Raw genomic sequence first — 22,867 nt, 5'->3', positions numbered from 1 at the left:
TAACTTTAAGGTGAATGAAATGGAAAAAAAAGTGTATTACAAACTTTTAAAGATTATTATTATTGAGAAAGTTAATTTACTATTTATAATTAATTAAAAATTTTGTAAGGACATCATTTTTTCTAAAAAAAAGTTTATGATTAAAATACATTAATTATAAAAGAAAAAGAAAAAACCCAAAGTAACAAAAAAAAAACATCTAATACCCTATCTATGGACTCATTGCTTAAAATAAAATTGCTCACTTGATAATTGGTTGACTAATATTATTATTCAATGGGGTAGAAATTTAGATCATTTGCATTGCACGGAATCAATCAAATACCGCCAGAACAAAAAAAAATATTGGCACTGTGATCAATAAAAACAAAGAAAATTATTATAACTATATATCAAAAACCGAAATTTCTAACGTGAATGGTCATGGGACTTCGATTGCTAGCTCGCTTATCAGATCACCAATTTTCTTGACGGTATGCCTATTGGAATCTCTGATACTTTCAACCTCATGATTGTACTCTAGAATCGCCATTGTAGAGACAAAAAGTCGTGGCTCCAACAAAAAATATTTCATCACAATGTGGAATTGTAACGACACATAACCTAGGATTCAAGATATAGATCCATCATGTGCTTCCCTTGCAACATGAATATGTTACCAACGTCTTGAGATGTCTTTCAAGATTGAAGCATTCTTTGAGAGCACTTGAATGGAGGTCTAAATGTTTGTAAACAAAATGGTGAAATAAAACTTAATTTATATAGGTAATAGATGATTAAAAGTTACAAAACTTTAAAAATTCCATTATGAATTGTAATTAAAGTAGCTTTTTAGCAAAAACATTCTGCATTCCAACCTTTTATATTCCATATATTTAGTATTATTGATAATTTATTATTAACAAATTAATTTACTATAAATTATAATAGTTAGCTTAACTTATATTATAAATAAAAAATTTATTTTATTTTATTATTAAATTAAAACGGTGGTTAGCAAACTTCTCCCATTTTTAAATAAATGCTCCTTTTAATATAAATTAAAATTTATTTTACTTTATACATTAAAATTAATTTGAGGTTTTGGTTTGTAATTAAGCAAAAATTATATAATGGTCCTAAAATATTTCTTAAAAATGGTGCCTTTTTAATATATATTATAGAATAGAATATAGATATAGATTATAGATAATATATAATTAATTTTAAAACGAACTGTGAAAGAAAAAAAAGATATTAGAAAAATTTATGTGCTCATTAATTATGATTTTTTTATTTTCGAGAGAATTATATATATTATTAGTTTGTATTCTTCCATACTATAAGAAAACTTCTGTATAAAAAAAAACTATAAGAAAAATTTATGAAAAAAACATTATTTTATATTTAAAATTAAAATAAATAGTAACAATAATATTATAATATATACACTATATATTATATTTATATGAAAAATGTGGGGTCTTCTCAAAATTGGGACTGACTTTAGGCAATCGGGCTCTGTTACTTATCAAAAGTATTTTCGCATGAGGTTTAGTTATGAAATCAAAACTTCCAAAAATTCTAAAAACAATTTTTCGTAGATAAAAGGCACTGCCAACATCACCTTACTACATCAAAACGAACATAGCTCAATAGTAATTGGCATATGTCTCCAACCAAAAGGTTGTGGCGGTAATTGACATATGCTCCAACTATAGGAGATTCCTCTCCAACATGTTGTACTTTTAAAACTTATAAGTTCGATCTTCCACCCTACTAAATAAAAACTAAACTCAAAATTTAGAGATCAAAATAATATTTTACCACCTTTTTTGTCCATCTCTCAATAAAGACGATATATAAATTGGTTAAAATATTTATTGAAATGATCCCTATATATTTTTCTTGCCATACCTCGTATCTTTGACTATTTTAATTTCATCTCTATACTTCCAACAAGATTCACAAATATTATTTAGCGTCCATCTTTTTCTTAAGAGTTACATCAACATTAACGTGAGTATCGTACTAACTTCATCAATGTACTAACTAATAATACATTACCGTTCTATTAACTCAGTGAACATATAACTACTAATCTGAACATTGTGAGTTTGAATTCTCATCCTCGCCCACATTAAATAGAAAAATATGAACATAGTAGATATTTGTGGACATGAATATCGATGGTAACATTATTTATCTCCTTGAAATTTGGAGGTTGAAATATCATCCGAGTTAATTGTACAAGTACTTGAATTTATAAAATAAGTAGAATTTGTGAAGGGAGGAAGCTCTCATCTCTGACCTCTGTAAGTGCCAAAATGCTCATAAAAAAAACGATAACTGTCGTAAAATAAAATCAGAGTTTGCTGCTGTTCTAAGAATTTGAGATCCACACCCACTTGATAATAATTTGGTAAAAATGGCTTCAACATTCCTTTCTAATTCTCAGAGATGATTCAGATCTTTCCCATAAGCCCTAATTCTTCCTGCTTGGATCCGTCTCCTTTTTGATCCTTCCCATCAGCTCCCAATCAAGTCTTCACTGAGGAACAGAGCAAGATGTATATGGCGTACGGATGGCCGCAGGTCATCCCTCTTGAATCTGGGCTTTGCCCCTCTTCCCAGCAGATCGTATACCTCAAGGTCGTTAATCGTATACTACTCGTCGTCTCTCCCACTCACCTCGAGCTCTGGAGCTCGGCCCAGGTACCAATTCATGTAATTCTTGTGCATTTTTGTACGTTCATGTTCGTCTAATTCACGGCTCGGTGAAATTTTGGTCCACAGTGAGGTAGTGGTTTTTGGGTTCGACATTTGATTGCGTGTTTGTAATTGGGATTTTGTTGTAATGGCATGCGGTTTACAGTTTCTGCCATTTTTCGCTTCTGTTTTTGGTAATGGAAATTGTGAATTTCGGATTTTGACATTGGAATATTTGGGTTTGTCTGGAGCTCAGCATAGAATAAGGTTGGGAAAGTACAAGCGGGATTCAGATTCTGTGCAAAGGGAAGGAGAGAATATGCAGGCCGTGTGGAGCCCTGATACCAAATTGATCGCCATTCTTGTAAGTGTTCCGCCTATTTTGAATATATATTTCCTTCAGCAGTCTCATTTATTCAAAGTGAATATTTCTTGTGTAAATTGTAATGCGATCCTTATTTCAGTTCAGTATTCTCGTATTGCGTAGCTAGGAGTATAGATGTCGCACCAGCGCTGTTAATTTAATCTATCCATTAGCATAACATTATGAGATTGTAAAAAGAAAGCATTTGTTAAACCCCTTTATAGCATTTGCAGGAACTTACGCCTGCATGTTGATATAGCATAGAATGGTGCCTTGAATGGAATTTGGTTGAGGTTATATTCATCCAATCTATTAATAGATATCCTCCTCCTATGCTTTGATTGCATATTGGGTTTTTATTATTTTAATAGTATAGGCATTTTTATTTCTGACTTGTATTCAACAATAGAGATATGATTCTGGCTTTTCTTTGGCATGATTAAAGTTTTGGGGCAGTTAAAATACTTTTGGTATTTCATTTTTAAACTTCAATTTTCGTATTTTTTGGTATGTCTTTGGATTTGCTATTGTAAAGAGTTAATGGTATGGAGGCCCACAAGGGGCAACCTGGTTGGCAAAGGCTTGGGGTCTCTTAGTCGTACTTGCTGAGAGGTCTCAACGTCGAATCTTCTGGTGAACTTGATACCAAAAATCCTTGATGTTCTTGGGGCAGAGGGTATAGGAGAGCAAGCTTTGACTCCTAGTCATAAAAAAAGAGTTAATGGTATGGTGAAAGGATTTTGTGTATCCATTATTTTGTTTAGAATTAAATGCAGGTGTTCAACTCATTTGCTTATACCTTTACATTTCCAAATCTAATAATCTAATTTTGTTTGCAGACCTCATCTTTCTTTCTTCACATCTTTAAGGTCCAATTCACCGACAAAAAGATACACATTGGAGGAAAACAACCCTCTGGCTTGTTTTTTGCCACCATCTCTTTGGTTCTAAGCGAACAGGTGCCTTTTGCAGCGAGGGACTTGACAGTGTATGCACTCTTCTAATTTTGATAAAAAGGCTATATCTTGTTTTCTATGCAACTGAGTTACCAGTCTTGCTAAAGAGAAACCATTTAGCAGTCTATGGAACTTATAAAAGTTTTGTTGTGTTTTATGTCAAATGGTTTAAATCCTCAATTTGGCAGTGATAAACTTTCATAGATGAAGGAGGTACAATCGGGAGGTGGTGAAAATTCCAACTGGAAGTGGAACGGATGAAGCTTCATTCTAAAGACAAATCTATGTATTTTCAACCAAACATCCTAAAGTATAGCCGTAGGCCTATAGGTTCATAACCACCATCAATCTCTTTACACAATGATGCAGATGCCGTACAAAAACTTATTCAAGATATCACAACAATTGGAATATTTGGTCTTGGAATACCATAATATTAAAAGATGTTGCTCAATAGAAAGGATATCTGAAGACTCATGAACAAGCAGAACATTTAAATTCCTATTCATTCTCTTGTAAGGTTTACCTTCTTAAGATTGAAAAGAATTTCAAGGGTTCCTATTTTCAATAAGCCATTAGCATTATTCTTCTTATAGCTACTGACCAAGCTAAGTGACGTGATCTTTTTAGGAACATGAATTTTCAATAGTTCTGAGAAATAGAGGTTAGTGGGTAGAAGCAAAGTAATTAAAAACTTCAAGGAGGATATTCAAGACTAGGGTCCACATTCCTTTATTTGTTATTTACAAAATAAGTACAATCTCTTGTATGATAGAACTATATCTTGAGTTGTTACATTATCCAAGACTAAAGTAAGGAGTCAAATATTAGTGATTGTTGCGACTTATTCAGTTATTCTTCCTAAACAGTTTTATGGTTTTAGCCCTTTCTTGACCATTGCAGATTTGGGTATCTTTTTGTAAGCCCCTTGGTTTATAGAGGATTCCTCTGTTGTATAGTATTTGGTATTATGAAATGGTTTCTTATCTTTAAAAATAAGAGTCAAATATAACAATTGTTTATACTGACTAATTTTGGATCTTCAAGCTACCTTTCCGAGCTTTAAAAACCAGTTTAGATAACTTAGGGTTCTATTTGTACTTGATCTCTTGGGCCTGATACATCACTATGGCCTTCTATTCGGATAGTTGGGAATGCATTAAGGAGGATCTATGGAAGGTTTTTAGTGGATTTTATGAGAGAGGGGTTATCGATGCCTCCATGAATTCTAAAAAGGTCAAATTAAGGGTCAAGGACTTAGTCTGTTGATGAGTCTTTACAAGATCATTGCTAAAACATTGGTGGATAGATTGAGGAAAGTTCTTCCTAGCACTATCTCTAACTCACAAGGAGCGTTTATTAGATCATTGCTAAAACATTGGTGGATAGATTGAGGAAAGTTCTTCCTAGCACTATCTCTAACTCACAAGGAGCGTTTATTAAGGGAAGACAAATTTTGGACCAAGTGCTGGTGGCCAATGAGGTATCAAGAATTATGTAGAGGAATCAGGAATGGGTGATCTTCAAGATAGATTATGCAAAATCTATGATCATGTTGAGTGAGACTTCTTGGATAGAGTGCTTTGGAAGAAAGGGTTTGGGTTCAAATGGAGAGCTTGGATGTGGAGCTGTATAAGAACAATTAACTACTATATCCTAGTCAATGACAGACCTAGAGGTAAGATTTTGGGCTACTAGAGGTCTTAGGCAAGGCGACCCTCTGTCCCATTTCCTCTTTAATTTGGTGGTTGACATCCTTAGCAGACTAGTCTCAACTGGAGTGGAAAAGGGTGCGCTATTAAGGGTTTTAAGGTGGGAAAGGATAACATCTTTCTCATCTCCGGTTTGCAAATGACATTTTTTTCTTCTTCTTCTGCTCTAGCCAGGAAAGGTTCTTCGTTAATCTTAGTGGTCTTCTATCCTTCTTTGAGTCTATTTTGAGCCTTAAAGTTGAGATTAATAGAGGAAAAAGTTTGGTCCTCGGGATCAATTGCGACCTTTGTGTCTTCTCTGGTGGATTCTTTTTTTTTTTCTTTTTGGATAAGAAACAAAACTTTCATTATCAAAAGAGGCGGTACAAAAGCTGGGAGATGAGATATCCCCTCAGGCCATGATATTACAAAAAAGACTCCAAATTGGCAAAGATTTGAGAGACACCAGAATTACAAAAAACTTTTGTACTAGCAACCCATGAAGAGGCGAAAATTTTAACACTTTCCCAAAACATCTTCCTATCCGTCTCTTCCCCTCGAACGTTCTCTTGTTTCTTTCAAACCATAGTCTCCACACCAAACCAACCACCCGAGAGTCCACAGAAGCTTCGCTTGCTTTTTAAGAAAAGGACCTTGAATAAGTTGAAGGATCGCATCAGAAGCCGTTTTTGGAAAGCACCAACTTAACTTGAAGGAGAAACAATTTGAGCTCTTATCTTTGGTGGGTGGTGAGGTGAGTAGCCTTCCTTCATCTTATCTTGGCCTCCCCTTGGGAAATAATTTGAGGAGAATGTCACTTTAGAACCCTTTGTGAAACAATTCGAGGAGAATGTCACTTTAGAATCCTGACTTGGCAAAGGTTCGAAAGCGTCACTCCTCTTGGAAAAAGGCTTTCTTTTCTTAAGGGGTAGACTAACTCTCATCCAGTCAATCCTAAGTGGGATCCCGACCTACTTCCTATTCTTGTTTCGAGTTGGGTAAGTAAAAAGATTGAGAAAATCATGAGGGACTCCTTATGGGGAGGAGTTGATGAAAGGGGTGGCTCCCACTTCATTAGGTGGGAGACCGTTTCATTTCATTTGGGGGGTTTGAGCATTGGCAACCCAAGACTACATAACAAGGCCCTGTTGGCCAAGTGGGTGTGGCGATTCTTTAAGGAACTAGATGCTTTATGACAAAGGATTATTATGAGGAAATATGGTTCATGCCCCTTTTGAGTGGGTCTCAGCTTATGGGTCTAAAGGCTATTCAAAAAGCCCCCAGATTTCTTTTTATTCAGGTTTCCCCCTCGTTCTCACAATTTGTAAAATGGTCTCTTGGCGAAGGCACATATATTTATTTTTTGGAGGATTGTTGGGTTGGAGACAAGCCTCTTTGTGCTTCGTGCTTTATTCCCTCGTTTATATCATCTTTTTGAGAAGAGGTTGCATTCGGTGGCCTCTATGTCTTCCCCAAGTTCTAATTTATCTATTTTGTTATGCTTCTGTTGTCCTTTTCGACCAGAGGGACAGTGGAACTGTCTGCCTTTTTTCTCTTCTGGGTAATGATAGATGGGTGCAGAAAGGAGGGATGTACATTTTTGGGACCCACACCATTTGTGGGGTTTTCTTGTAGCTCTCTATTCCAGATCTCATTTGCTCCTTCGTCCCCTCTAGATGTCCCTTCTTTCTCCTCTCTTTTGAAGGTTAAGATCTCAAAGATGGTCAAAGAAAGTTTTGCATGGGAGAGTTAACCCTTGGATTGCTTAGTGTTTGGCCCCAATGCTACTATCTGTGTAAGCCGCATTGGAGGATCTTGTATTATTTGTGAGTGTTCATTTGCTCAGGCTTTACGGAGTCATTATGCGCCGGATTTTGGGATCTTGTAGGCTCATAATAGGGATTGTTGTTCTATGTTGGAGGAGGTTCTCCATTTTCCTCCTTTTGTGATAAGGACATAGTTCTTTGGCAGACTTGTTTTTTTATTTTTCATTTTTGTTATTTTGTGGGGTTTATGTATTGAAAGGAATGGTAAAATTTTGGATTGGAGTCTGTTTGTTGGCCTGGACTCCTGCTGATTTTTTTTATGACATTGTATTTTCTTTCATGTTTCTTAATAAAGGGTTGATTTCTATCAATGAAAAGTTCGTTCCAATGTTCAAAACAATAAAGGATTGATTTCTCATTAAGGAAAAAAAAAGATTGTACTTGCTTCTTGGTATCTTGAAGTCCACACTAGAAACAGACATTTCAATTGTAGTTGATATCAAGTAGATTTCTTACTTGAGGTTGGCCATTTGTCTTTAAGTACATACAGCTGCTGTAACTATTTTCTTGCTTAAAGAAATATAGTCTTAAACCTTAATCAGTTGCTGCATACATATTTTATGTGTTAAGGCTTGTGGACTCAAGTATAAAGCCTTAGGTGGATCCCCAGGGTGCTAGAGTGGAATCTAAGGCTTTCATTTTCCTACATTTTTTCTTATGACTTTTGTTCCTGTTTTCCGCTGTGAACAGAGATCTAGAATCTGGTTCAGACTCCAAGAGCCACCATAACCCTACTAAAAATCCTAAATATCTAACATGGAACCCTAGAATTATCCTTATGAATTTTCTATCTGTTATCCTGCATCATTTTATAGCTGGAAATTCTTTAATTGAAACTAAAGAAATGGTAGGATCTAACTCGAGGTTAATATATCAATGAAAAGTTGGATCTTGTTAAAAAAAAAAAAACTCGAGGTTAAAACACGGGAAATAGTACTTTAAGCATAGCCTATACACATAAGGAGAGGAAAACAAAAAGGAGGATTTCCACTTCAATTTTCTTCCAAAAGATAGTTATCCTTCTCATTCTTCAAGGAAAGTTTGTAAGATTCGTGAATCGTTTTAACTAGTGACATGAATAATGCAGCCCTTTAAGACTTGATTTCCGAAGACTTGAGTAAGTTTGAAAAATAGTTTTTCTTCTCATTCTTCAAACCATCATGAGATGACCTAATGGTCAATAAGGGCCAAGGTAAATAGCAAAGAGCTTAGAGGGAATTGGTTCAAACCATGTGGCCACCTACCTAGGATTTAATATCCTACAAGTTACCTTGTCAATCAAATGTAGTATGGTTAGGCGGTTAACCCATGATTAGTCGAGGTACACACAAGTTGGTTGGACACACGGATATCAAAAAAAAAAAAAAGCAGCAATTGAGCAATTTAATTAATAATGAACACTTTTAAATGTAGAATTACTTCACCGATATCCTTAAATGGATTAATACTGTAGGACTTGTTGCATCCTTTTTCCTTTTGAATTAACTTATTAGAATTCAATATCATTGTTAGTTCCTTTATGTTAATGATATCTGCTACCATGCAATTCTTATTTATATTTATGTGTGTGATATATTATATTGATAGATTTTGAATTTTAATTTGTTTCTGCAGTAGCAACATAGTAAGTGATAGCAAGCATATGTTAATTGGGCTTTCCAGTGGATCTTTATACAGTATATCCTGGAAGGGCGAGGTAATGTGAATGTTTCTTTGGAGTAGTTATTAACTACTTTTTAGATGCATTCTATTTCTCATATGGTTTGTTTTGCTAATCATCAATTTTCTTGTAGGCTGAATTGCCATTATTTTTTCAATTTTTTTTGTCTGCGACTTTCTTCTGTAATATCTTTCTTAAACAGTTCTATGGAGCCTTTAATGTTGATCTTCATCCTCATGATCACAATGAAATTGGCCTACCATCTCTTCCTCTGGATAATTGTCTTGCATATAAAGGTTCTCCAAGGATTCTCAAGTCCAATAATGATGTCTTTCAAAAGTCTGCTATCATAAAGTTGGACCTTTGTCTTCCTCTGAGGATGCTCCTTGTGCTTTACTCTGATGGAAAGCTAGTGCAATGTTCTGTAAGCAAGAAAGGCTTGAAGCACACCGATGCAATTAGAGCTGAAAAAACATTTGGTTCTGTGGATGCTGTCTGTACATCAGTAGCTTCAAATCAACAAATTCTTGCAGTTGGAACCAGAAGAGGGGTCGTTGAATTATATGATCTGGCTGATTCTGCCTCCCTCATTCGTTCTGTTTCTTTGCATGACTGGGGGTAAGCTTGGAGTTATCCTTCTTCAGAACAAAGAAATTGCACCATCGAGAACTGATGTCAATTTCTGTAGATTATCAGGATTAAAACTTTCATTGCTTGTAAAAATTGTTTATTGCTTTAAGGATGGACTCTCCTTTAACGTTGCTGGTTTATTCACCATGAATTTGAGGGGTTCAAGAATTTCCAGCACTAATTCATTGTATCTAAGATGATTTTGACATTATGCAGATATTCTGTAGAGGACACTGGTTTTGTTAGTTGCATTGCCTGGACGCCAGATAATTCTGCTTTTGCAGTTGGGTGGAAATTAAGAGGGCTGGCCGTATGGTCTGTTTCTGGTTGCCGTTTGATGTCAACAATCCGCCAAGTTGGCTTAAGTTCTGTATCTTCTCCAGTGGTAAAGCCAAACCAGGAGTGTAAATATGAACCTTTAATTAGTGGTACCTCACTGATGCAGTGGGATGAATATGGTTATAAGCTTTATGCTATCGAGGAAAGATCTTCAGAAAGAATACTTGCATTTTCGTTTGGGAAATGTTGCCTTAACGGAGGTGTTTCTCGCACAACACATATACGGCAAGTAATATATGGTGAAGATCGAATGCTCATTGTGCAATCAGAAGATAGTGATGAACTTAAAATGCTTAATGTTAATCTCCCAGTTACGCACTCAGATAACCAGCTATTTTAATCTTTTATTTATTTAATTATTTATTTATGTGCATCTCTGACAACATTTATCCTGGTCCAGGTTTCTTATATCTCTCAAAACTGGCCTATCCAACATGTTGCAGCTAGTGAGGATGGAATGTATTTAGCAGTTGCTGGCCTACACGGTCTAATCTTGTATGATATTCGGTTGAAAAAGTGGCGTGTATTTGGAGATATCACTCAAGAACAAAAAATCCAGTGTGAAGGTTTATTATGGCTGGGAAAGATTATAGTGGTCTGCAATTACATTGAAGCTTCTAACACGTGAGTAACTATTTAAAATACTCTTCTTCTGGCCACAACTAATCCATATTGAAATTTCAGTTTTCAGCTTGGTCCAGTATGGATGGCTTGCTTAAATGGTCTGAATTACTGAATTGCATGCCTACTTTGTTTAGACAGGAGCAATCACAGCGCCTGTGTTTGATTTTACCTTTGTTTTATGGTCTATGGTATACAGCATCCTTCCTCCTACATTTGGCTACAATTTTTATGAATGGACAATTTTCCATTTCAATTTTGTTCTACGTGTATCTTGAGCACATATTTATGTTCCTTTATTATCACGATCAATCTGTTTCAGGTACGAGTTACTTTTCTTCCCAAGGTATCACCTTGACCAGAGTTCTTTACTGTGTCGGAAACCACTGCTTGCCAAACCAGTAGTGATGGATGTATATCAAGAATATATACTAGTCACCTATCGACCATTTGATGTTCACATTTTCCATTTGACATTACTTGGTGAATTGACATTATCTAGTACTCCAGAATTACAGGTAAAGGAATATTTCCAACTACTCTGATTTGAGAATTTATTTGAGAATGGTAATAATTTCTGGACGTGCTTTGTTCTCAAGTGCTAGATTGCCTTTGAGTGACAACATTTTGATTACTTAATTCTTCATTCATTTTTTAAGTGATAAAATGACAAACAGCTTTCTACAGTAAGAGAACTGTCAATTATGACCGCAAAGTGCCATCCAGCATCAATGCGATTTATTCCTGAACAAATTCCGAGGGAAGACATTTCAAATAATCATATCTCTTCTTCTGATATGTTAGCTAGAGAGCCTGCAAGGTATTTTTTTTGTCCACATGTTATGCGAACAAGTATTATTCATTTGACATACTTCTGAGAGGATTGATATGATTTTCTAGATGTTTGATCTTGAGAGCAAATGGGGAGCTTTCTCTTCTGGATTTGGATGATGGGCGAGAAAGGGAGCTTACTGACTCTGTTGAATTATTCTGGGTCACCTGTGGTCACTCAGAGGAGAAAACAAATTTAATTGAGGAAGTTTCTTGGTTAGATTATGGTCATCGGGGAATGCAGGTGAAGGACCTTTCTTCTATACTCATCAGTTATTATATGGTGCAGATTCGATATACCTTCTCTAATATTTGGGCTTGGCTGATATTTATTCTGGTTGGAAGCTTTTTGCAGGTTTGGTATCCTTCTCCAGGCCTTGATGCCTTTAAGCAGGAGGATTTCTTGCAGGTATACTTGCATGTGGCTATTAAATTATTAATGGTTCCGTAGTTTTGGGTTCCTGAGAAATGCAAGACTAATTGATGTTGTTTTTTTTTTCCCCCACAAATATTTCTTATTTGATTAGTGCTTCCAATTTTATTGGTTCATTTGAGGTTACAGTATGCCTGTTCTATAAAATACGGAGAACTTGAATTTAATCTTAAAAGATTGATGTTGAACATTTTGGTACAGATATTCTGTCATCTATTTGCCGTCCCCATCTGTTTCTATATTTGTATATCCTTTTACCTCGATTTAACATTAAAAAAAAAGTTTCTTTAGGCTTCAGATACCAAGGTGGTCATTTTGCTGCTTTAATCTTTCCTATGAAAACAAGTAATCTTTCGGCCAGTCATCTAAATGCAAAATAGTTGTAGAATGTGCCCTGACTTGTTTGAGGTAATAAACCTGCTTGTAGTTGGATCCGGAGTTGGAATTTGATCGGGAGGTATACCCACTTGGACTTCTCCCAAATGCTGGTGTAGTTGTTGGTGTATCTCAAAGAATGTCGTTTTCTGGAAGCACAGAATTTCCGTGTTTTGAGCCATCACCTCAAGCTCAGACCATTCTGCACTGTCTATTACGGCACCTTCTACAGGTAGCTCACTGTTCTTCTCATGTAATTGAAGCTCCTTGACTATGGTTCTATGATGCATGGGAGTGGGGTCTATATCTGATTTTGATACTTTTAGCTTTGACAAAGGAACAAGTTGAATATTACCTAGAATTGTAACTATATTGATGCTTTTAATTTCATTTTCCCTCTCTTACTAAAGATGAGGCTAACCAGGCATACTTCATTACAATATATATATATATATATACATACATACATACATACATACATACATACATATATATCTATATACATACATATATATACATACATACATACATACATACATACATATCTATATATACATACATACATACATACATACATACATACATACATATACATGAAGCATACAAAAAAAATTTAGTCCAATAAAAGGAAGCCGCTGCCTACAAAAAGAAACTCCAATCCACACATAATAACACCTAACTGGTAATTACAAAATTCATTTGTAACTGAGGCTAGGAAAGTATGAAATCTTATGAACTCTTAGGTAGCCTCGCTGACCTCTCTAACTCTCTAAAAACTCTCTATATATATTTTTTGATATGAAACAATATTTCATTGATGGTATAAAATATACACAAGGCCACATGGGCAATTACAAGAGAGCTTTACAACTTGTAATAAGGGTATTGAGAGGGTAGTTGTTGAAGGGGTAGAAAGATTTACACCATCCAAGAGTGGTATTTATCGTTATTGTTTCTCTCAATCCATATACCCCACAAGATGACAAAAAAATGTCTGCATTTTGCCCTTATCCCGAAAAGAGGGTTACAACAAAACCTCCTCCACCATCACACTGCAATCTCTATTTCTCACCCCAATGACTCCGAAAGAATACAAAAACCGGTCCCACAATGACTAAGCAAACTGGCATCTCCAAAGGATATGATCGAGATCCTCAGACAATCATTTTCAATGGATACACCTCTGTGGCCCAAGAAAGAGGGAAGAACATCTCTGAATGCAGTCTAAAGTATTAATCTTTAAAATAGCATATATATGGGATACACCATTATAGTAATATCTATGCTACTGCACATTATTTGCATGAAAAGTTCGTAAAAAGTTGCAGTAAATTTTTGAATAAAGTATTGACATATATCTTAATGAAAGCAGTACTGTAATTAGAAAGGATAAAAAGAAAAAGAGAGAGTTCACTAAAGGGAAATCAACCAAATCTTGTCCTCTTCCTCAAGAAGTCGCATTGCATTAGGGAAGTTTTTCATTGTTTATATGTAAAAAAATGCATGTTTCTATCATTAGCTATCTCCTTACTTTGTCATCGTGTTCCAGTTGTATAGCCCTTTCATCTTCTAGTTTTCTTAATATATATACTCTCACTACACTTAACATCAAATATAGATGTTCCTTGTTTCTGAAATACAATATAAATGCTCTTTTTAACATTATTATAATTGAGAATCTTCCAGAGGGACAAAAGCGAGGAAGCTCTGAGGTTGGCCCAATTATCAGCAGAGAAGCCGCATTTTTCTCATTGTTTAGAGTGGCTTCTTTTTACTGTTTTCGATGCTGAAATATCCAGGTATTTATATCTTTAGGAAAGGAAAGTTTTCTTATTTAATGCAATTCAAGTATCACTTCGTACTCTTTAGATTTTCTTTGGACAAATTTATGCTTCAAAGCTGTTATTTTTTGGATCAATTTTTTCAGTACATTTCTAGTTGTCTAATTCGGAATATTAACTAGACTTATTCCCATGGTTTTAGATATTGATTGTGCACGTTCCCTTTCCATACCTATTTTCATTTCTAATCTCCTTATAGGAATTATTTTAAGGGTAATTTGAGATATTAGTAGGGTACTGAGGATACCTTAGTAATTAGATCTAGAAAGTTGTTAGGGAGAGTATTATAAATAGAGTGAGGGTGTAAGAATGAACGTATCCAATTAGTGAGTATGGTTTTGGCTTGAGTGATATCTCAAGAGGGGAGGGTCCAAGTACCTCTAATACGTGGTAGCTAGCTATTGTAGTTCGTTTATCTTTTATCTTTCAATATATTTCGGGTTCTATCCGTGGTATCGATACCTTAGTAATATCCCTAATTACCCTTAAAACCATTCCTATCATCTCCTTAGAGCAGTGTTTTGAGGCAAAATGGCATATGATAAGATGAGAAGTTTCTTCCTTGCCTAAATGTGAGGGAGCGTAAGAGCTGTCACCTGGAAGGAAGGGACACATTTTTCAAGCCAATATATACTATTCATTGTAAAGATTAAGAACATTATAACGTAAAACGAAAAATGCGGTTCAAAGTAATGGAATATAAAAAATGACAATTTAGTCAAATTTTTTAATGAGATACAATATTTTTATTGATGAATGAAAAAAAAAGCTGTTCAATGATACAAACTCCAAATAGGAGTGAAAGAAACATCAAAACTTCAAAAAGGAGCAAAAGGGTCATCAAAATAGTCATAAAGAGAAGAACAAGAAACTAGGGGGAGCATATGATGGCGTTCCAAGAATCGAAAATTAAGCCAACGGAATAACTCTTGAAAGAAGGCGAGATGGAACACCAAAAGAGAAACTTTGAACGTATAGCAAGCTCAAAGCATTCCAACCAATCCTTGTTTTTGTCATGAAAGAATCTCTGATTCCTCTCGAACCATAATTCTGGCATAATTGCCTCTATCAAACAGGCCTTTAGGGAGAGAAAAGGACCTTGCAAGCGTTGCAACAGATTGACTTTGGAGCCTTATGAGAAAACCCAATAAACGTTGAAGAAGGAAAATAGCATCCACTAGTACTTTAGTCAAATGCACTAAAATGTAAATGCTTAAGCATAAATAACTTTATATCTTATGATTACATTCATTAAAAAAAAAAAAGAAAAATTCAGAGAGACAATGAATGAGAAGACAAGTTGCTAAAGTGACAAAGTCAGTAGAAAAAAATGCTTTGAAAGAAAAACGGTGGTGATTGTCTTTCTTGGCAAGTTGCTAAAGTGACAAAGTCAATAGAATGGAATCAAAGACCATTGGTACTTTGACTTATGGCTTCCGCTGCTTTGCTTGCCGTAAAAGTTAATAACTCGGCATTGACTTGAAAAAACTCTAGTTTATCTGTTGAAAAAACTCTAGTTTATGATTCACTAGTATGAAGCTAGACATATGAAAATATCTTTCTTTTATTAGAAAAAGTTAAATTGGAAACCTTTTCATTCATCAATGAAATGTAAGAAGGGGGGAAAGACCCTAACCAAAGGAATTAGAAAAAGGTCTCTCAATTTGTTCAAATTGAGGATATGGGGTTAAAGTGTTTAAATTAAGCATCCAATGTAGAAAACTAAAAGCAGGTAGTTTCCAAATTTCTGTTCCAATCCTTTCTATCCCTAGAAGAGTATCTTGTTTTCTTTTTCCATCCAAATATTCCAAATCAAAGCACAACACTCTTGGACCACTACGGTATATGACTAGGTTGGGGAGACTGTTTTCGAAACAATTTTTTGTTTTTTCTCTCAAAAATGATTTTAAAAGACTGAAGAGGTCATCTGTGAAAATAAATAAAGGAAAACAACAGTAATTTTTCAAAAAAAAAAAATAATCACCCAAAATATGTTTCCATTGAACTTTTGTTCTGGAAAATAAAATATTGTTTTCGAAACAGTTTCCTGAGTAGCTTCCTTTTTCAAACATACTAGCATAAGATACTAGAAGAGAAAATTTTGATCTGTTTTGGAATGGCAATTTGGAAATTGGATTTATCAAGCAAGCAAGATTGATATAACACAAGGCAGAACTCCATTTTTTTTCCCGTAGATCTTAGACCTGAAGGTTTTAAGAAATGCAGACAAGAAGATACGGATCATCTGTTCAATAGCATCAAAAGGTTACTTGATGCAAACCTTCGGTGTAGGGTACAACCCTCTAACTGGGCGAAGCCAGCTACCTAATTGATGTGATAACTTAAAAATAGTTTGGGTAAAAAAGGAAATAAAAGAGGAAATATCTCAGCTCCTTTGTGCTGACTAAGGTTCTTTCAAATGGGATTTAATTTTTCGTGTTATGACCTTCAGGTTTCTTATCTTCGCTAAAAGTCGATGACTTTGTAATTATGTCCCCTCTATATAGCTTATATTATTCACTTTTACATTGAACATTACATTATGATTTCAGTTGTAGGCAAAATGCAAACAACAAGAACCAGAATACAACTGCTAAATATGCTAACAACAAGCTGTCACTTTTGGAGAAGACATGTGAACTGATAAAGAATTTCCCTGAGTATCTTGATGTAGTTGTAAGTGTTGCAAGAAAAACGGATGGTCGACATTGGGCTGACTTGTTCTCTGCTGCTGGAAGATCAACAGAGTACAATTTTCTATTCTCCTTTTAGTTTTAGCACTTTTGTTTCTTGTACCTGCTTTTTATACACGCATATATGTATTTTTAAAGTGTAACCTAAAATTCCATGCTTAGGCAATAGAAGATTCTTATTGGCATCTTCTAATGATCTTCAGTACCTAGAACTTGCGTCACGATTACTTATTTTCTTTATTACTTCTCTTGAGGTGGGTCTGCTCAGATTTCCCTACATCTTCTGAATGCTTAGCTTTAGCTAATCCGTTTTTCAGAAATATCATTATCTAATACTTTTATAGATTTTTGTGCATTGATGATAAGTTGATTTGCTCAATCTTATTGCTCCTTAACTCCCTTTGAGTCTATGACCCTATATGTAGCATTTTTGTTATGTATAATTTCATGACATTTTGCCACTTTGCTTACTTCAGTCAATTATACAGAAATGTAATATGCACTTTTTATTGTACTCATACACTTCACCACCTCAAATCTTTGAACTGTATTGCTACTTGACATATTTTCATATTCTCTTCATAAGTGATATGTTATTTATTACAGTTTCATTTATCAGGTTGTTTGAGGAATGCTTCCAACGGAGGTGGTATCGCACTGCAGCCTGCTACATACTTGTAAGAGTAGCATTCCTCCTTTTCAAACATGTTTAAGATCCTAAGATAAAAACAGGAAGTCAATTTTTGATTATTAAGAATGGAAGAGGAAAAATGGTTGGGTTTCAGATTTTTTTTTTAAAAAATGAACTCTTGTTTTTATGTAGTCTTTTCACTTTATGCCTGCATATATTTGATATATGATCATTTAAAACCTGCATTTGGTCATTATTATGGGGGAAGATGAGATATGTCCTCATAATCCAAAAAGTCAAGGGAGATTTAAAATAGTAAAAGAAAAAAGAAAACCTCTCCAATTGGCTCGTATAAGAAAATTGATATAAAGGTTTGAGTTATGGCAATCCAACATATAAAATTTTACAGAAACTAACTCCCAAAATCGTGCTGTTTCTCTCAACTGCCTCAGAAAAATTCTATTCGTTGCTCCAAAATTTTACCAAGAAGAACCTTAATTGCATTGTTGAAGAATTCTACTTTTCCCTGAAAAGCAACAATCCCCCACAGCATTTGTTATAGTATTTGAAATATTATGGAGGGCACCACTGGAAAGTGTCCTGCTGAACACAGATCTTCAGCACGAATCTGAGTTGGGATCAAAATTTTCATTACACTGCTCACACATAACAAAACACGGTAAAGGATTCTTTTTTTTAATTTCACCAAAGATGTTTAGATCCCTGAGCCTGAGGGTCCATCAGAAGAATTTAATCTTTTATAGGGTTTGCATTTCCACATATAATTGATAAAGACCTGTAGGAGAACGAACTAGTGGCTCTATTATGAGTATACAAATAATTAGCAGAACAGCTCCTGGACTTTCAAGTTTCCATACTATGGGACCTTGTAGTTAGTTTGGTTGCTCCAATTACATAGGAAGTAAGTTTCATTTTGAGCTGCATAAAGTCTATGTACAACCTAAACAACTGCTCTTAAGTGAAAGCATATTAAGATATGGAGCAGATTCTTGCCATGAAATAGGTATAGGGTCAGCTGTGGCTCAAACTTGAAGGTAATTAGATGTTTTTATATATATGAGAAACCGCTTAGAGGGCATACAAAAAAGCAGTCAAACCAAAGGACACCCCTAGAAAAGGGGCTCCAATCCGAAAGAATTAAGCTCAAGTGTCAAAAGACCTTAGAAACCAATTTCTACAGGGATGTATTAAATCTAATAAGCTCCCAAACAACCTCAAGGGATCTCTCCGCCCCTAAATCTATTTAATATTGCCACCTGAATGTCACAGGTGATTGCAAAACTTGAAGGCCCTGCTGTTAGTCAGTACTGTGCTTTACGTCTGTTGCAGGCAACACTAGATGAGTCCTTGTATGAACTTGCTGGAGAGCTGGTAATTTAAACATAAATTAGTTTATCTTTATTGGATATGCTACTTTGATCTCGTTGAGGAGTTAATAATGTTTCTTCTTCTATTGTAAGGTGAGGTTTCTGCTGAGATCTGGAAGGGACTACGAACATGCATCCACAGATTCAGAAAAACTATCACCTCGATTCTTGGGCTATTTTCTTTTTCGTTCTAGCAGGAACCAATCTTTGGAGAAAAAGTGATTAATATATTGATGAAGCTGATTTGCATGTTCAGAATCCTTATAAATCCTACATTTGGAATGATGTTAACTTATTTTATCGTCTTTGTTTGCAGCACATCATTCAAGGAGCCAAGTGCACATGTTGCTTCTGTTAAAAACATCTTGGAAAGCCATGCTAGCTATTTGATGTCTGGGAAGGAACTATCGAAGCTTGTAGCATTCGTCAAGGGAACTCAGTTTGATTTAGTGGTAGGGAAAGATTTTTGTAGTTCATTTTGAATGGTCAGGTTGTGTTACAATTATAATGTTTGCAGGAATATCTCCAAAGGGAGAGATATGGAAGTGCTCGTTTGAAGGATTTTGCATCAGGGCTTGAACTAATTGGGGAGAAGGTATTAGAACTATATATTCATCAATTTTGAACCCTCTTTTTTGGTATAAGAACTCTTAACTCCATTTTCATAGGTTTCGTATATTGCTTTTGTGACAGAAAACTTCCCCTTCTTGCTATCTTAACGAGAATATGAGGCTAATCTGAATAATTGGCTTATAAAGTAATAGGTTCCCAGTACTTCCATAAAGTGACAACTCGATAAGATTGCAATATTATGACATTTCATATTTTAGCTTTTTGGGTATAATTATGCAATTTATTCTTTAATATTTTGATCCCCTCATATCGGACCACCAGAACTTTTGAGTTAATGTTTGTATCTACATCTTTGAAGCCGTAAATATAGCTATATTTTGTGATATTGTTTTCAGCATTATGAAAATTTCCAATGTTAGGATAGTTTCAATGTTCTTGCTGTGGAGCTTATGTAATCTTTCTTGTCCAGCTTCAAATGGGAACACTTCAAAGCCGGTTGGATGCAGATTTCCTCTTGGCTCATATGTGCTCCGTTAAGTTTAAGGAATGGATCGTTGTTTTAGCCACTCTTCTTAGACGGTCTGAAGTATGCACCTTACTGTCGACTAACTTTTTGCGAAATTACCCATTGCATTCTTCATGTTTCATAATAGTTTTTTGGATTGTTGTTGAAAGAATAAGTTAGATCTTGTGAATAGTTTTTTGGATTGTTGTCGAAAGAACAAGTTAACTTTGTCTCAACTTATCAATATGGGTGACATTAATCAAATTTGGGTTTCTTGTGAATTTTTCACAGGTTCTATCTGATCTATTCAGGCATGATCTGCGATTGTGGGAAGCATATAAAAGCACCCTGCAGGTAAAGTTTGTGCTGAACTTCGTCTACTTCTCTCATTCTCTCAAAGAACCTAAAAGATGACTGTTGAATCATTTCTGATAGCGTTTCGTTTCATGTGTCCCAGTCGTCATTTGTAGAGTATCACGATCTGCTCGAAGACTTAAACGAGAAGCTTCTGTCAGCAGAAAAATTCGACGACGAATAGTGCAGATTAGCTTCCAACCATTTGTCCATCTTCATCTATCATCTGTCACCAAATGAAATGGTCATTCTTTACCATTTCCAATGGGATTATCTCATCAGTATTTGGTAACAGAATGCAGACAGATCGAAGTACATTTGATCGAGCAGGATCAACATGTTGACAGCAAGCACAACGAAGTAGTAATAATCAACCTCTTTCGACACAAGTGAAATAATAACGGTTAGAGTTTCATTAAAACAAGCATGTTTATTCTTAATAGCCTTGCAGGTTGGAGAGGTTTCGTATCGTATCTCTGCCAGCGGTACGACTTAGACGCGTTTTCTTTCTTGTCGTTATAATCTTAATTCAATGTTTGTGTATATGGCTTTCTACCCCTTTGTGAAGAGTTTTCTTTTTGGGGGTGATTGAGTATAATTAGGAAGAAATCTGTAAAGTTGCTGCAAAAGAATGAATAGTTGTAGAAAGCATTATTTCTTTACAATTATTTGTTCTTTTAATTACAATTTTTGGGACAACTTGTAATAATAGTGGTATGACCTTTCTAAGGCAATTTTGGAAATTTTAGAAAGCTTAATCAATATTTAATTAGTGCTTTTTTCAAGAGTGCTTATACAAAAAATCACGCTCTAAATATCTGAACAGATTTTATGATTAGTGGTGAAGATGAGAACTCATGTTATTATTGGATATTGGGGTTTATAAATTTCAGAAGAAAATAATTAATATTAGAATTTATTACTTAATTTGATCTCTTTAATTTCAGTTATATGAACATCTCGAGAAATAATTCCACAATCTTTGATGCCCACGAATGTAAATTCTAAAACTCAAATCCATTCCAGGAAATATTAAATTGAAACCTCATTTGAAATCCTCAATATTTATTGTCTAAATTGAACCTTAATTTGAAATCCCCTAAATTATATTGAACCGGGGTAACTTCCTCGAGTTTTGGCACGAAGGTGTTTTTCTTATTATTTATTATTTTTTCACGGTATTTAGTTACATCTTTAGAAGCATCGCAAGCACACGAATAAATGACTTGAACCCAAGACCTTAAAGATATCCCTTGGGGATGATCTCTTTAATTTTTATTATTATTATTATTATTATTATTTAATACAACATGTTGGGGAAGAGATTCGAACTCACAACTTTATGGTTGGAGGTATATGTCAATTATCGCTGAGCTATGCTCGCTTTGGCATCTCTTTAATTTTTATTTTAATTAGGTATTATGAATGTTAAATTTGGTGTGTGTGCATTCTGAAGGGAAGAAAAATAATTTTAATTAACTTTGTAAATTAATTAATTTATAAGAACTACCATTAAAAATTATGCAATAAAAAAAAAGAACTTTGCATAACAATTTATAAATCTCTCTCTCTTTTTTTTTTCACATTGCATTGGTAAAGATTGTATTCTCATAAATCAAATGTTGGGGGAAACTTTTGAAAACTAAAAACATAACAAAACAGAGTGGTTTGGATGTGTTTCTTGGAATTTTTTATTTTTCATTTTTTTGAGATAGTTTTTTATTTTTTGGAAGTTTTTGAAGACCATCATAGAGAGTTGTTTCTATAGGCTCATTATCTCTTCTAAAACATTGGCTCAAAAGAAAGTTCAATAAACTTCTAATTAAATTTTTTTTATAATAATTTTCTTCTTTAATAAAAAAAAAATTTCTTCTAATAAAAATTTATACAATTTCAATTAGTTGATGTGATTTAATCCTAAAATATTATAAAAATAGAATATTTAATTCTAATTTGTTGTTTTTAATTAATATCAATACATTTTTTAAAAATAGAATTCATTTTTATTAAATACGATAACAATAAAGTTTAATAATATTTTATTAAATTATGATTGTTTTAATAAAAAATTATTTTACTTGATGTAATTTTATTTTCATTATTTCGTTATTTACTTTCAAATATAATAACAATAAAGTTTAATAATATATATTTTTTAAATATGATTGTTTTTTTACTTCATCTAATTTTATTTTAATTATTTATTATTTATTAATATTAAATAAATTGTTCTAATAAAAAAGATATTTACTATCAATCAAATAGTAATAGAATAAAATAAATTCAAATTTATTATTATTTTAATTTAAAAATTAGCAAATGCATTTACAATTAACTAAAATAAAAAAGATATATACTAGTAATTGTTATACGTCTAATTTCTATTTCGATACTAGATACTTTTAGTAAACGGATTTCTAATTCCAATTCCAAAACATTTATATTAAACAATATCAAATGTATAACAT

General features: G+C 34.0%; 1 protein-coding gene across 1 annotated transcript; it reads left to right on the top strand.

Annotated features, from left to right (window-relative positions):
- The first annotated feature begins 2,283 nt into the window (after positions 1 to 2,283).
- On the top strand, positions 2,284 to 21,184 carry LOC111016171 (uncharacterized). The gene is made up of 22 exons (XM_088126490.1): positions 2,284 to 2,694; positions 2,945 to 3,052; positions 3,892 to 4,040; positions 9,140 to 9,221; positions 9,388 to 9,803; positions 10,032 to 10,464; positions 10,555 to 10,778; positions 11,098 to 11,293; positions 11,453 to 11,595; positions 11,676 to 11,850; positions 11,962 to 12,015; positions 12,467 to 12,646; positions 14,101 to 14,213; positions 16,808 to 17,002; positions 17,568 to 17,625; positions 18,870 to 18,971; positions 19,061 to 19,185; positions 19,284 to 19,419; positions 19,485 to 19,562; positions 20,010 to 20,126; positions 20,337 to 20,399; positions 20,503 to 21,184. The coding sequence occupies exons 1-22, from the start codon at positions 2,548 to 2,550 to the stop codon at positions 20,581 to 20,583; spliced, it is 3,375 nt and encodes a 1,124-aa protein (XP_087982616.1). The 5' UTR covers positions 2,284 to 2,547; the 3' UTR covers positions 20,584 to 21,184.
- Positions 21,185 to 22,867: the final 1,683 nt, after the last annotated feature.

This window comes from Momordica charantia (assembly GCF_013281855.1).
Source record: "Momordica charantia cultivar OHB3-1 chromosome 7 unlocalized genomic scaffold, Mcharantia_2.0 BLBB01000007.1, whole genome shotgun sequence".
NCBI classification, from domain to species: domain Eukaryota; kingdom Viridiplantae; phylum Streptophyta; class Magnoliopsida; order Cucurbitales; family Cucurbitaceae; genus Momordica; species Momordica charantia.
The sequence above is the reverse complement of the archived record's forward strand: the minus strand, read 5'-3'. Positions and strand labels throughout refer to the sequence as shown.